Source organism: Miniopterus natalensis, chromosome 14, assembly GCF_054644295.1.
Source record: "Miniopterus natalensis isolate mMinNat1 chromosome 14, mMinNat1.hap1, whole genome shotgun sequence".
NCBI lineage: Eukaryota > Metazoa > Chordata > Mammalia > Chiroptera > Miniopteridae > Miniopterus > Miniopterus natalensis.
This window is the reverse complement of record NC_142094.1, coordinates 34,704,548-34,718,295: the sequence shown is the minus strand read 5'-3', so window position 1 is coordinate 34,718,295 and position 13,748 is coordinate 34,704,548. Positions and strand designations below refer to the sequence as shown.

At 37.1% G+C, this 13,748-nt stretch overlaps 1 protein-coding gene and 1 pseudogene across 2 annotated transcripts in view; one reads left to right on the top strand and one right to left on the bottom strand.

The window, feature by feature from the left end:
- ATAD1 (ATPase family AAA domain containing 1) overlaps nucleotides 1-13,748 on the top strand; it is a 37,249-nt gene that overhangs the window by 19,740 nt on the left and 3,761 nt on the right. For both annotated transcript variants that reach the window (XM_016220810.2, XM_016220811.2), the window contains exons 7-8: nucleotides 3,833-3,922; nucleotides 6,650-6,700. In XM_016220810.2, the coding sequence (XP_016076296.2) occupies nucleotides 3,833-3,922; nucleotides 6,650-6,700 (141 nt within the window). The remainder of the gene's footprint in view (nucleotides 1-3,832; nucleotides 3,923-6,649; nucleotides 6,701-13,748) is intronic.
- LOC107543333 (small ribosomal subunit protein eS12 pseudogene) lies at nucleotides 6,825-7,216 on the bottom strand (annotated as a pseudogene).

Below are 13,748 nucleotides of genomic sequence, written 5' to 3'. Positions count from 1 at the left end.
TGAGAAGTTCTTTGTCTGACCTTCAATTCTAAATGATAGCTTTGCCGGGTAGAGTAATCTTGGTTGTAGTTCCATGTTTTTCATTACTTTGAATATTTCTTGCCACTCCCTTCTGGCCTGCAAAGTTTCTGTTGAGAAATCAGCTGATAGTCATATGGGGGCTCCCTTGTAGGTAACTAACTGCTTTTCTTTTGCTGCTTTTAAGATTCTCTCTTTGTCTTTAACCTTTGGCATTTTAATTATGATGTGTCTTGCTGTGAGCCTCTTTGGGTTCCTCTTCTTTGGGACCCTCTGTGCTTCTTGTAAGTCTATTTCTTTCCCCAGGTAGGGGGAGTTTTCTGTTACTATTTTTTCAAATAGGTTTTCAACTTCTTGGTCTCTTTCCTCTCCTTCTGGAACCCCAATAATATGAATGTTGGGCCTCTTGAAGTTGTCCCAGAGGCTCCTTATGCTATCTTCATATTTCTGGATTCTTTTTTCTTTTTGCTCTTCTGGTTGGGTGTTTTTTGTTTCCTCATGTTCCAAATTGCTGATTTGATTCTCAGCGTCCTCTACTGTTGATTCCCTGTAAATTAATCTTCATTTCAGTTCATGTAGCATCGATTTTCTCAATTATTTTCATCATACTCTTACTAATATCCTTGAGCATCCTTATAACCATTATTCTCAACTCTGTATCTGTTAGCTTGCTTGGATCTATTTCATTTAGATCCTTTTCTAGAGATTTCTCCTGTTCTTTCCTTTGTGACATGTTTCTTTGCCTCTGCATTTTGGCTGCTTCCTGGTGTTTGTTTCTGTGTATTATGTAGAGCTGCTATGTCCCCTGGAATTTGTAGAGTGGCTTTGTGTAGTAGCTGTCCTGTAGGGTCCAGTGGCTCAGCCTCCCCAGTCACCTGAGCTGGGCCTTCTAGGTGCTCCCCTGTGTGGGCTGTGTGCGCTGTCCTGTTGTAGTTGAGCCTTGGTTGCTGTTGGGAGGAACTGACCCCTAGACCAATCAGCTGTGAGGACCAGCTGCAACTACAGCCAGAGAGCTGCTGGAGACACCCCTATGGAGCAGGATTTACTTCAGTGGAGCTTTGGTGTTCACCAAGTGCGCCCCTTGAGTGTGTTACTCGTGGATGTGGTAGGGTTGTAATCCGGCATGGTCGAGCCTGACCACCAGGTGCACTGTCTCTGAGGCCTCCCAGGGGGTGCAGAGTCAGCCTGTGCCAGTGCCTTGCCCAGGGCCACCCAGCATGAGCTACACAGCAAACAATAGATGGCTGCTACTTGTGCTGGGCTTGGCGTTGTCTACGAGAGGCCAAGCTATTAGCCAATGCAGGTTGCCACTAGTGCCAGGCCTGGGGCCATTTATCAAGCCGTATGGGGCCCGCTGCTGCTTGTTTGAGAGATTTTAGGAAAGTCCTAAGCATGAGGCTCAAGAGGCCACTTGCATAGAGCCAGTAGAAATGGCCTGGATGAGCTGCAGGTGGGGAGGGGCGGGGCCAAAGGTGTGAGTCAGGTGCTGGCGATTCAAATACAGAGCTTGCCTGCCGGCTGGGTGCAGGGAGGACTCACCAAAGGAGCCATGGCCTCCGCCAGCTCTTCTGCCTGGGAGGAAGCTGCCCCTCCACCTCTCTCCCCGATTTCAGGCAGGTTAGTTCCTCCCCAAGTGTCCCAGGTTCCTTTCAAGCCGCTGCGTGGCGCTGGGCTCAGAGGGAGCGCATCCAAGTGAGTCCGTGCGCGGGCCATTTAAGAGGAGCTGCTGGGGCTCCCGCAGCCTCCTCCACCCTCAGAGACAGTCCCCGCTGGTTTCACAGCCCGGAGTTGTGGGTACGTCTCTTCCTGGCCCTGGAGCCCTGGGCTGGGGGCCTGCTGTGGGCTGGGACCCCGCACTCCTCCGGAAAACCTCCACTGCCGGGATTCCCTCCCTGGTTTCAACTGCAGCACCGGGCATGGGCCTGGGGCCGCGGGCCCGCGGGCACCTGCGTCTCCGCCCCTCCTCCCGGCCTCGGTGCTCCTTCAGCTCCCTGGTTGCAGGGCTTCTGTTCAGCCACATCTCAGGAGGCTCTGAGTGATGGTGGTTCTGTATTTTAGTTGTAATTTTGATGTGGTTGCGGGAGGCTGCGGGTGCAGCTGTTGCCTACGCCACCATCTTGTTTCCTCCTAGATCTGATTATTTTTTACTTATGCCTAAAGGTATATTAATTTTGTTGCTTAAATACTAAAAAATTACTGTTGCTTCCCATTTTGAATTTTAGTTCATTTATGTTAGATAAAGGTGCGTGTAAAGGTTACCTGCCTGTTTTTGCCCCTTAAAATCACTTCTTAAAGTTTGCTGCTTTGAAGTGAAACTACAAGTGGTTTTATTCACTCCTGCTTTTTCATCATGGACATTGTTGTTCTCCTTTATACATTCCTTGGACCATGCTGTGCTAGATTTATTTGGATTTCGTGATCCTAATTTCGAGCATCCCATCTTCTATACTGGGGTTTTTTGTTTTGTTTTAGGCTATTTACTTAGAATATTTTTCAAAATACAATCTGTTTACAGGTTTTTTCAGGTACTGCCTTAACCACAAGGCCTTTCGTGATTCTCTGCTACCTAATATGATTAGTCTTCAACGTACTTCCATATCACTTTGAATCTCTCATTTTAACACTTAATATACTGCATTTCGAAATGTACTTACTTATATTCATCCTTCTTTATCTTATGCAGTTAGTTCATTTGATCACTTTATGATCACTTTAAGACTTTTTTAGTAGAAAATTTCATTTCTGATTAATTTTATAGATAGTAAAGAAAACAGGTAAGGACATTAATATTTTGATTTTTTTTTAAGACCACTTAATCGAAATGCAAAATTGCATTATAGAACTAACATTTCTCAAGTTTGTATTTATATTTTTTCCCTCTAGGTGGCAACCTCTCACAGTTAATTGAAAGTAATTTGGCTCTTAAATATCATTAAATGTAGAATAGAAGTTGAATATAAAATTTAATGAATCTTTCAACATGTTCTGGAGTTAGACTTATGATTATTTCAGAAATCTAAAACCTCTTAGGCTGAAATAAAATAATATTAAAGAAATAAAACTTACCCTTAGAATACCAATAAATTTCATTTTGGATAGCAGATGTGTGCTGTTATTGGCTTATACAGAAATATCAACAGTCATACTAATAATGAAGCCCTTCAGAAGTTAACTTGTATATCTTTGTCTTTATTTGTGTTAGTTTTCATCTCTACATCTTTTATAAAGAATGACCCAGAGGTTTGCAGGGTCATCAGCATTTAAAAAAAATTCTACCCAGAATTTTGATGTTTACTTTTATTTTGTTGGCCTTGTTTAAAGTTGGATTGCTTGAGGTTTTATTAGCATTGAAAAGGTATCACCTGTAGTGCTGATATATGCCATGAGATAACGATGTGAAATGTAGAGGAAAAAGTACATATCTGTTAACTTTTACCAGCATCCTCAGACTTTGAGGAAATTATTCTCTTCTTAATATTATTATTACTATCCCCTTGTATATACTCCCAAGCTATAACATAAATGACTTTCAGTTATTTAACATGTAGCCATTGAGTAACAATGTTTTGCAAACTACAGTAGTTTTTTCAAAAAAAAAACCTTACCAGCTTTGCTATCACCTGACTTATTTAAGATTAATTTCAATTTGTATCTATAAATATTTAAGTAGTACGTACTGGGTTAATATCAGATTTCTTATAGAAGATTTAGTTTAACACCACTTAATTTTTTATATTGTCTAAGCCTTTTAAATAACAACCTAAAAGGAATATTATTGGTGGCTTTTAATACCTTTTTTTTTTTATATATTTAGGTCATAGTGATGGGAGCTACTAATCGTCCTCAGGATCTTGACTCAGCTATAATGAGAAGAATGCCTACAAGATTTCATATCAACCAGCCTGTAGGTGGTTTTGATTGATGTTATATATTCATATATATAAGTTAAATATTCACCTTTTAAAGGTCTTTGCCTGTGATTTCAAGAAAGGAATGATTTTTTAAAAAATAGCACTTATTTATGATGGGCAGGGAAGGACTAGGGCAAGAATCCACATCATTGCTTCTTTGTTCTTTCTACTCTTGCTTATTTTCTTATTTCTTTCTTTCCTGAGATCAATATTATTTGCTTCTCCTCAAAGTATGTAATAACTTTAAGTTTGCCTAGACACTTTAGTGATTTTCTCTAGACTGTAGCAAGTTATCTATGCAAGATATATATGAAAATCTAAATTACAGTTTTGGTTTGGGATTAAAGAATTGTTCTGTTTAGGAGGCCTGACAGGAGAAACAACTGGGACTTATTTGATTAATTATTGGCAGCTGTAATCAATGCTGTCCTTTGATGGGATTAATGATTAACCAGCAGCTAAGATACTACACTTTAACTTAATGGGAATGTGAGGATGGTGTTGAACCAGTACTGTCTTCTTTCTAGCTTTCTTGTTAGTAAAGAAGTACCCTCAAGTAGATGATTGTAATTTATTGATACTCTAATTTTTGCACAGAATTATCAGAACTTGAATTTTCTCTTCCTTTAGATTGAAGAGGAAAGGAAGAAAAACAGGTTTAGTAATAGATATGTACTATACATTCAGCATGTTACATGTATAGCTATGTAGAGGAACTTTTGAGGTTATTCCATTCAAATTTTGAAGTAAATAATAATTCACTTATAATCTCTAGCTAAAAGTTCTTTGTCCCACTTTATATTCTGCAACTTACTAGATCAGTTTGTGGCATTAAACCCGTTTCCTAAAGATTGTTGGTTGTAACCTCTATAAAATTACCCTGTTTTGCTATAGATATAACCTCTGGTTCCTCTGAGAGTATTCATGTACGTACCCACTCTATTAGAAAATGTACGTGATAAATCAGAATATTTTAATCTGATGTAGAAGACTATACAATTTATTTTGTATGGCTGATATTTATTGAGCATTAATATGTGTCAGAACACCCGTAAGGCTCTGGTGAATGGAACATTGCCCCTGTCCTCAAAGACAGTGTACTTTACACAGTTATGTTTAAAGAGCTGTGAGAACCTGAGAGGATAATGAAAATAATAATTCTATTTGAGGATTTGATGAGATATACAGAATCCAGCCCTGGCCTAGTAGCTCAGTTGTTTAGAGCATTGTCTGTCCCTCTCACTCTCAGAAATAAATAAAATTTAAAAAAAAATTAGAGTCTAGCTGGGCATTGAAGGAAGGTAGGAAATTAATAGGCAAGTTAGACAAGAAAAGGCTTTCCTGCCAAAATGAACAAAGGCAAGAAAGTGTAGAAGCTCTTATTTAGCTGTGACTTCTGGTGTAGTTCAGTTAGGGCATGAAGGAGAATAGATCATGGACAGGTAGACTGCTCCCAGGTTTAGGTGAACTTTGTATGCTTCACAGAAGAATTTTGATTTTATTTTGTTAGCTAGACATCAGAACATTTTTACGGAAAATTAATTTATCTCAGTGGTTTGAAGACGAAGATTATATTGATAGAATCTGTGCTTGTAGTCCAATAGAAAACACAGTAGAGTACACTAGAATAGAACACAGGATACACACCATGGAAAGTAGACTTTACTAAAGTTATAAGTTTGTTTTTAAAGGTTTTAATCTTCTAGGGGAGGAAGGGAGAGAGAGAGAAACATCAATCGTTTGTTTAATATATTAATTTTGTGAGTTATCAAAATGAGTTGTAATAGATTTAACAAATTTGTTGTAAGTTCAGACATTGTTAATGTAGAAACTGGGATTTTGTAACCCTCTTTTCATTCTGTTTTTAGAGAATAGGGTAATTTTTTTATTGCTTAACTATATGACGTCAAAGTGTATGATTAACCTTACCTTAAAACTCCTCTCCAAGTTAAATGTTTATTTTAAAATAAAAAAGTAGTTTTTGGTGATCACTTGACATACCAAATTAACCTTCATACTTAATATCCTGGAGTTATAGAAAAGGCAGGGCTTGGTTTTGTTTTTCTGATCGTTTGATTTGGTATTTGTGTAATCACATTCGTTTTTCCAGTGGTTGTAGGAATAGGGATGAGTTCAGCCATAATGATTCTTGAAAGCATTTATACTTACTATATAGGTAAGGCATTTTTGTACCAGCTCTGTTCTCTGGTGTAATAGTGAGAAGCGTCACTGGGACAAGCACACAAGCATATGAACAAATGTACTACCAACACTAAATAGAAGTTCACTCATGTAAGTTAGTGAGCATGCAAGTCATATGTTGAGATGGAGGAACTGGGGGTATTGTTGCCATTTCTTCAATTACTGGTAAAAATTGTATGGCAGTGGTGTTTTCAGTTTTCTAAATGAAGAAAGGGTGAGTTGCAGCGCAATAGAGGCAAGTCATTGGGAGTCATAGGTATTCATCTACTCACTCAAGAAACATGTAAGAGCACGTTTTCTCCCAGACATTTTGCTAAGCATTGGGATTCAGAATAAGACATAGTTGAGCAGGACAACCAAGGCCTTGCTTTAGTCAGTAGTTTCCATGATCTCTGTCAGTCAGAGTTTCTGTCATTCCCTGTAGGGATTGTCAGGTGTTTTACAGGCAAGGAAGAAATATTAGGAAAACTAGTTGATCCTTTTTTTTTTAAACTAATTGGAAATTTTCCTGGTTTTAGGCTCTAAAACAAAGAGAAGCAATCCTGAAACTCATTTTGAAAAATGAAAATGTAAGTAGAAAATTACTATTTTTTCCTGCCATATAAATATTATGTTTATGTTCATGAAATTATTTTTTTATATTTATTTATTTATTTATTTATTTTGAGAAACAAAAAAGCCAAGTTCATTCATTCATTTTTTGCACTTAAAGTGCTCTTCGATGACATCCTTTGCCTGAGACTCTTTGCCATAGCCCTTAACCACCACACAACTGCAGCCAACCACTTTACGGGGTTTTCCCTCTCTGTCGATTTCACAGAGGCCTACCCACTCCCCCAGTTTCTTGTCGTCAACCTTAATTAGGTTGATTTGGTGTTCAGCACAAAGGGCCTCCACCAACTTGACATACACAGGCTCATCACAGTTGGATGCTAGCACACAAAGGTGGGCTTGGCGCTTGGCAGCTTCGTGAATTCCACGCGCTAGGCCATCGTGGATGAGAGCAGTCTTCAGCACCTCTTGTAAAGCAGTATTAACGTCCATTACACCTCCAGCAGCAATGCCTTCCTTGGCCATGGTGGTGGGGTATGTGCAGAGCTGAATCTTGAGCACACCCAGGCCTCCGCCTCCGCGTAACTCCGCGGCAGCAGGGAAAAAGAGCTCATGAAATTATTTTAGAGAAAAATGAAAAAGAAAACTGAGCCCGGCCGGGCGTGGCTCAGCGGTTGAGCATCAACCTAGGATCCAGGCGATCAGGGTTCGATTCCCGGTCAGGGCACATGCCTGGATTGTGGGCTGCAGCAGATCAATGACTCTCTCATCATTGATGTTTCTATCTCTCTCTCTCCCTCTCCTTTCCTCTGTCTGAAATCAATAAAGATATGTTTGGAAAAAAAAAAGACTGAACATTTAAAAAAAAAAGAAAAAGAAAACTGAGAATAATGTGGCTTTGAACTTGAAGTAAATTACTATAAAACTTTTAATATATTTATTTTTTTAATCCTTACCTGAGGATATTTTTCCCCATTGCTTTTCAGAGAGAGTGAAAAAGGAGAGAGAGACATTGATGTGAGAGAGACACATTGACTGGTTGCCTCTCACACTCGCCTCCACCAGGGCCGGGGATGGAGCCTGCAACCAATGTACATGCCCTTGACCAGAATCGAACCCAAGACCTTTCAGTCTGCATCCCAGTGCTCTAACCACTGAGCCAAACCTGCTAGGGCTACTATAAAACTTGATTGATCATGTAACTCAGTAACTATGGTATACTTGAATTAATTAAGGTAATCTGCTTTTTAAAAGCCATTTTCATATCTACAGATTAAAATCCTCACTCTTCACTGCTTTCCAGTTATATAAGATATGTTTATTTTTGTACAGAAGTGTGGGGTTTTGTTTTTTAATTGCAGTATTTTTGAAGTTAGAATTTAGATTTTAAAAGATGTGGTAATCAGTCTTTAATAGTATTTGTGTTTAAGGTTTTTAAAAAAATAGTAATGTCATCAGTGTTTCAAAAATTAAAATATATGTATTAAATGGTATACAGTAAAATGTCTCAGTCCCTCCCATATACTGTATTTCTTCTGTATCCATTTTGAGGGCATCATGCCTCTACAAGTAAACTAAAATATACTGTTGTTTCTCTTCCCTTTTGTACATAAACCATATTAATAAACCTTGTGTACACTGTTCTATGCATTGCTTTTTTCACTTACCTTTGAAATCTTTCCATATTAGCATAGTTTTCCTTTTGTTCTCTCTCTTTTCACTGCATAGGATGCCATTGGATGGATATACCATAGTTTATTTAGGCAGTGCCATATTGAAGGACAGCCTGGTTGATTCCAGCCTTTCACTAATATAACATGCTGCCTTGAATAACCTTGTACATGGCATTTCACACTTGTGCAGGAATATTAGTAGAGAATTTTCCAGAAGAAGAATTGCTAGACATTTATAATTTTAGTAGCTATTGTCAAATTGTTCATGCCCAGTTTATTCTTACACCAGCAATATTAGATTTCCTCTTTCCCCATAGCCTTGCCAAATGAACATTATGGAACTTCCTGCAACATGATAGGTAGAAAATGGTACCTCATCATAGTTTTAGTTTGTATTCTTTTTTTTAAAATACATCTTTAGTGATTTCAAAGAGAGGAAAGGAGAGGGACAGAGAGAGATAGAAACATCAATTATGAGAGAGTCATTGATTGGCCGCCTCCTGCATGCCCCCGACTGGGGACCAAGCCCACAACCCAAGCATGTGCCCTGACCGGGAATCAAACTGCCATCTCCTGAATCCTAGGTCTATGCTCAACCACTGAGCCACGCCCACTCGGGCTAGTTTGTGTTCTTTCGGGATGAAGTGAGCATTATATGTTTAAGAGCCACTTGAATTTTTGTGTGAAATACCTATTCATATTCTTTGCTCATTTTTCTATTGCATAGTTCTTTTTTTATAGATTTGTAGAAACTTGACTATATTAGGGTGATTTTGTCTAGGGTGATTTGAAAATATTTTTCCTAGTTTATCTTTTGACTTTACTGGGATGGTTTCTTTTTTCCCTTTATGACTTCTGGGTTTTGAATCTAAATTAAAAAGGCCTTTTCCACTCTATATTTATAAAGGAATTTTCCAACTCTTGCTACCTTTCCCCCCAAAACTCTGTAACCAAGTACATTTAATGACATGGTATATTCTTCACGACCCTAAGCGTCCTACGTACACTCACTGTTTGAACTCGCTGTCCAAATTGGGGGCTCCAGTCAGATTCCTGTAGTTCGTCTCCTTTAAATCATTGTCAGGCCCATGGCTTATTTTGTTCCACACATAACATACCTACTCCCCACCCTCCCGTATTTTCCCATCATAGCTCATCTAAATATTTTAGTTTATCTCTAAAAGAAAGAATTTCTTTTAACCTAACATCAGTGCCATTATTATACCTAACAAAAAAATGACAATACTTCATTATTATCATTGAATATCCAGTCTGTACAAATGTCTTGTCTCCTAAATGTCTTTTTTAAAAAAAAACACTATGTATTTATTTAACTCGGGACTCATATAAAGTTCATAATTTGCTATTATTTGATAGTTTTTACATCTCTCTTTATCTATAGAGACTTAATCTATAGGAAGGCTATGGAGTCTTCCTTCATCTCTCTTTTCTTTCCCTCTCCCTTTCAATTTATTTGTTGGGGAAAAAAGCAGGTTGGGCTTGTCCAGATTTTCCCTTATTCTGAATTTTGCTGATTTAACAAGGAATAATTGCTTGTTTCTCTAAAATTCATCAAAAAGGATCAAGAGACTGGATGATATTCAGGTTCACGTTGGCAGGAGGGGAAACAGGACTACTTCTAAGTAGAATTTACTTTCTCATTAGAAGAAACAATATCTGGATGTCCTTTATGGTTTATTTTTATGTTTAAATCTTTGCAATATATTTGGTATTTAGATATATGCGATATGAATCAAACTTTGCTTTTTTTCTAGATGGATACTCAGTTGTCTGAGCATTGTTTATTGAATAGGCCATCTTTTCCTCATTAGAAGTGCCACCTTTATTACATATTAAATTCTTATGTATTGGCTGTGTTTCTAGATTCTGAATTCAGGTCATTGATCTCTTGTGTCTTTATGCACGAGCACCATGATCTTTTAAATATTGAGGCTTTACAAATTTTATTAGCAAGTAGGGTTAGACATCCTGTATTGTCTCCCAGCCCAAAGTTCCCTGATAATTTTTGTCCATTTTTTGTAAATTTTAGAATTAATTTGTCTTATTCCAGGAAAAACAAACACTAAGTTTTGGGGAGATCATAATTCAAGAGAATTATGATCTTTTTGATGTTGAATCATTCTACTCAAAAGCATGTATGTCTTTTTGGTGGTTCATGTCCTCTTTTGTATCTTTTAGTAGTGGTCTGTTCATTTTTTTTTTTTTTTTTTAATATGTCTTTATTGATTTCAGAGAGAGGAAAGGAGAGGGAGAGAGAGAGATAGAAACATCCATGGTGAGAGAGTCATTGATCAAGCCCACAACCCTGGCATGTGCCCTGACCGGGAATCGAATCCGATCTCCTGGATCCTAGGTCTACGCTCAACCGCTGAGCCACGTCCGGCCGTGCCTGTTCATTTATTTCTTTAAAATATATCAGAGTAGCATGTTGTATGCCATTTTGCAAAAGTTTAAAGAATCTAGCAAATTACAGAGATTAGATCATTGTTATTAACTATTTTGAGAATCATAGAGAGATCTCTTTAAATAAAGAAATAAAAACTAATGTAGTCTTTCCTTAAAAAGCATGAAATGCTTTTTACAATTCAGGGAAATTTCTAAAACCCTCCGTGTATTCTAGGTAAGAAACTCCTGTCCTAGATGAATGAGAAATCAACAAATTACATTTTGTCTTTTAATTAACTATTTGGTAATTGCTTTAAAAAAGACATTATGTAGTTGTACTGTTGTTCAGATAAAACATACTTAATTGGTAAATCTTGAACAAGGATAAGTATTGAGGAACAGTGCAGAGAAGAAAACAAAGGGGATAAAATCATTTCACAAGTTCTTTTGAATTAGGGTGGCTATGATGTGGCTAAAAATGTAACAGGTCTTAGAAAGTATTTGCTGACAATTTTGTAGAGACTTGGAGTTACCTAATACTATTTCATTTTAAAATTTTTAAATGAAAGATGGCATTGCACGGCTGGAAGTTAACCTTTTCAAACCACGTATATATGGTCTAATGCAGATATAGATGATTTACATGTTGATGTATATAAATGATGAGATTTAAGCCTTTTATGTCATAAGACAATCATACTTTACACAGGCCATTCAGTTTCACATTTACTTAAGAAACTATTCATTATGTCTTATTTTAACTTTGATTTCAGTATTCTGCTTTTTTTTTTAACAGTAATATCTTTGGGAATTCTTTTAGAATTTTATTTGTCATGGGTGCAGGGAATTTTTAGCATCCAGTTTTTTATTCATGAAAACACAAAGGATTAGTCTCTAATCAGTTTTATGATGCAGAATATGAATGCTCTCTAGATAACTGCTGACATGGGGACATCTGATTTCCCACTAACTCATTTATATGCTGGAGGCATATTGTTACTTCAATAGGATTCGTAAGAAATTAATCTAATTTTGTTAAAAGATGCCTCAAATCAATAGCACAAACATTTGTTTAATAAAATGAGCACCATTATGCTTACACACTGATGAGCAGAATTAGGATTTTTGATGCAAATAGACTAACAGACTTTTTATATTTTGTGAGTTTTTATTCTCTGAAGAAAAGAAGGAAGCTTATGAAATGATAGTGTTTTCTGATCTTTCACAATTCTGTATTGATAGATCCTTAACATACTTGCTCATTTAAAAAAGATAGTGTAGTGGTTTTGACTTAAAGTTTTAAGTATAAAAATAATTAGAATGAATAAAATATAGACCTTATACTAGTATCATGTTTTTTGGCTTTAATTCTCACCTGAGGATATCTTTTCCATTGCTTTTCAGAGAGAGTGGAAGGGAGAGAGAGAGAGAGAGAGAAACACTGATGTGAGAGAGACACATTGACTGATTGCCTCCGACTGTGGCTGGGGATCGAGCCTGCAACTGAGGTACGTGCCCTTGGTCAAAATCGAACCCGGGACCTTTCAGTCTGCAAGTGGATGCTCTAGCCACTGAGCCAAACCAGCTAGGGCTACTAGTATCATGTTTGACTCATCAGTAAAGAGATAGGGTTTTCCCTCCTATACAAACTAACCTAAATTTATGCGTGCCAGTGCAGAATTGTTATATGTCATCACTGTGTAATGATTTCTATTAAAAATTATGCATTTTGAGTAAAAATAGTTATCAATTTGACATAAACAGAACTGTATTAGCTTTCTTTTGGTTAATATTTGCCTCATATATCATTTTCCAGTCTTTTACTTTCAACTTTGGCCTTTTTCCTTCAAATGTAACACTAAGCCTGTTCTGTTTTCCCTTTTGACAGGGTGTGGCTATTATAAACCTCAGATAGCTACATTTTGTTTTTTTAATAGTCTGATCTTTTCTTTCACCAGCATAGTTTAAGCTGTTTGCATTTGATTACTCATAAATTTAGATTCATTACTTCTTTCCATGCATCCTGCTTTTTCTTTGCGTTCTCTCCACTCTGTATTCTTTAGTGTTTAGTGTATTCTTACATTCTTTATTCCTCTTTCCCCCTTTCTCTACTGCTTCGGAAGTTACACATTCTCTTTCAGTGGTACCCTTAAAAATTTTTGACATACATACTTAAAGTTCAAGTTAATAATAGGGCTGCCCTCTTTTCAGTACTATAATTTAAGACTGTAGAATGCCTAATGTAGCTGCCCCCTGTGGATTACATTTTCTTATTGTCTAGCATTTTAGTTCTACATGGTTTCTCTACCCCAAATTATTATTATTACTGTGTATATAGTAAAACTTATTTAGATTTATCTATACGTTTACTATTTTCTTTGCTTATCATTACTGTTTGCCTCACACCCACCTTCTGAGTTCACTTTTCTTTTTATCAAAGAATACGTGATTTCTTTTTATTTAACCCCTCCTTTAGGAATCAGAACACTGTCAGGTGAGGTCGCAGTTGCAGAGTTGACAGTAGACCCTATGTCCTCTCACCTCCAAGTCTCTTGACCTTGTGTAAATTTTCTCTTCTTACTTAAACACTGGGTCTTCCACAAAAACAAATGTGAATTTAGTAACTAGTAAGGGTGGCATTTCAAATGAGTGGGGGAAAGTAAATGTTAAGACAGATGGTTAGGGGGGAAATATAGCTAGACCTCTATCTACTACATTGTGTTCAAATCCTGGTTCTGCCAATGGTGTGACCTTGGGCAATTTATTTAACCTTTCCAGGTCTCACTGTTTTCTGAAAATGAAAATGAGAATACTTACCTGACAGGATTAAATGAGAATAACACATGTAAAGTGAATGACACAATCATTTAATCGATGGTAATTATTATAGGTACATTTTTTTTCTTGCCATTTTTCTCCATCTATAGGTAAGTTTGGTAACGTTGTATTAACCCAAGTCTATTATGTGCCCATACAGTCACTTTGG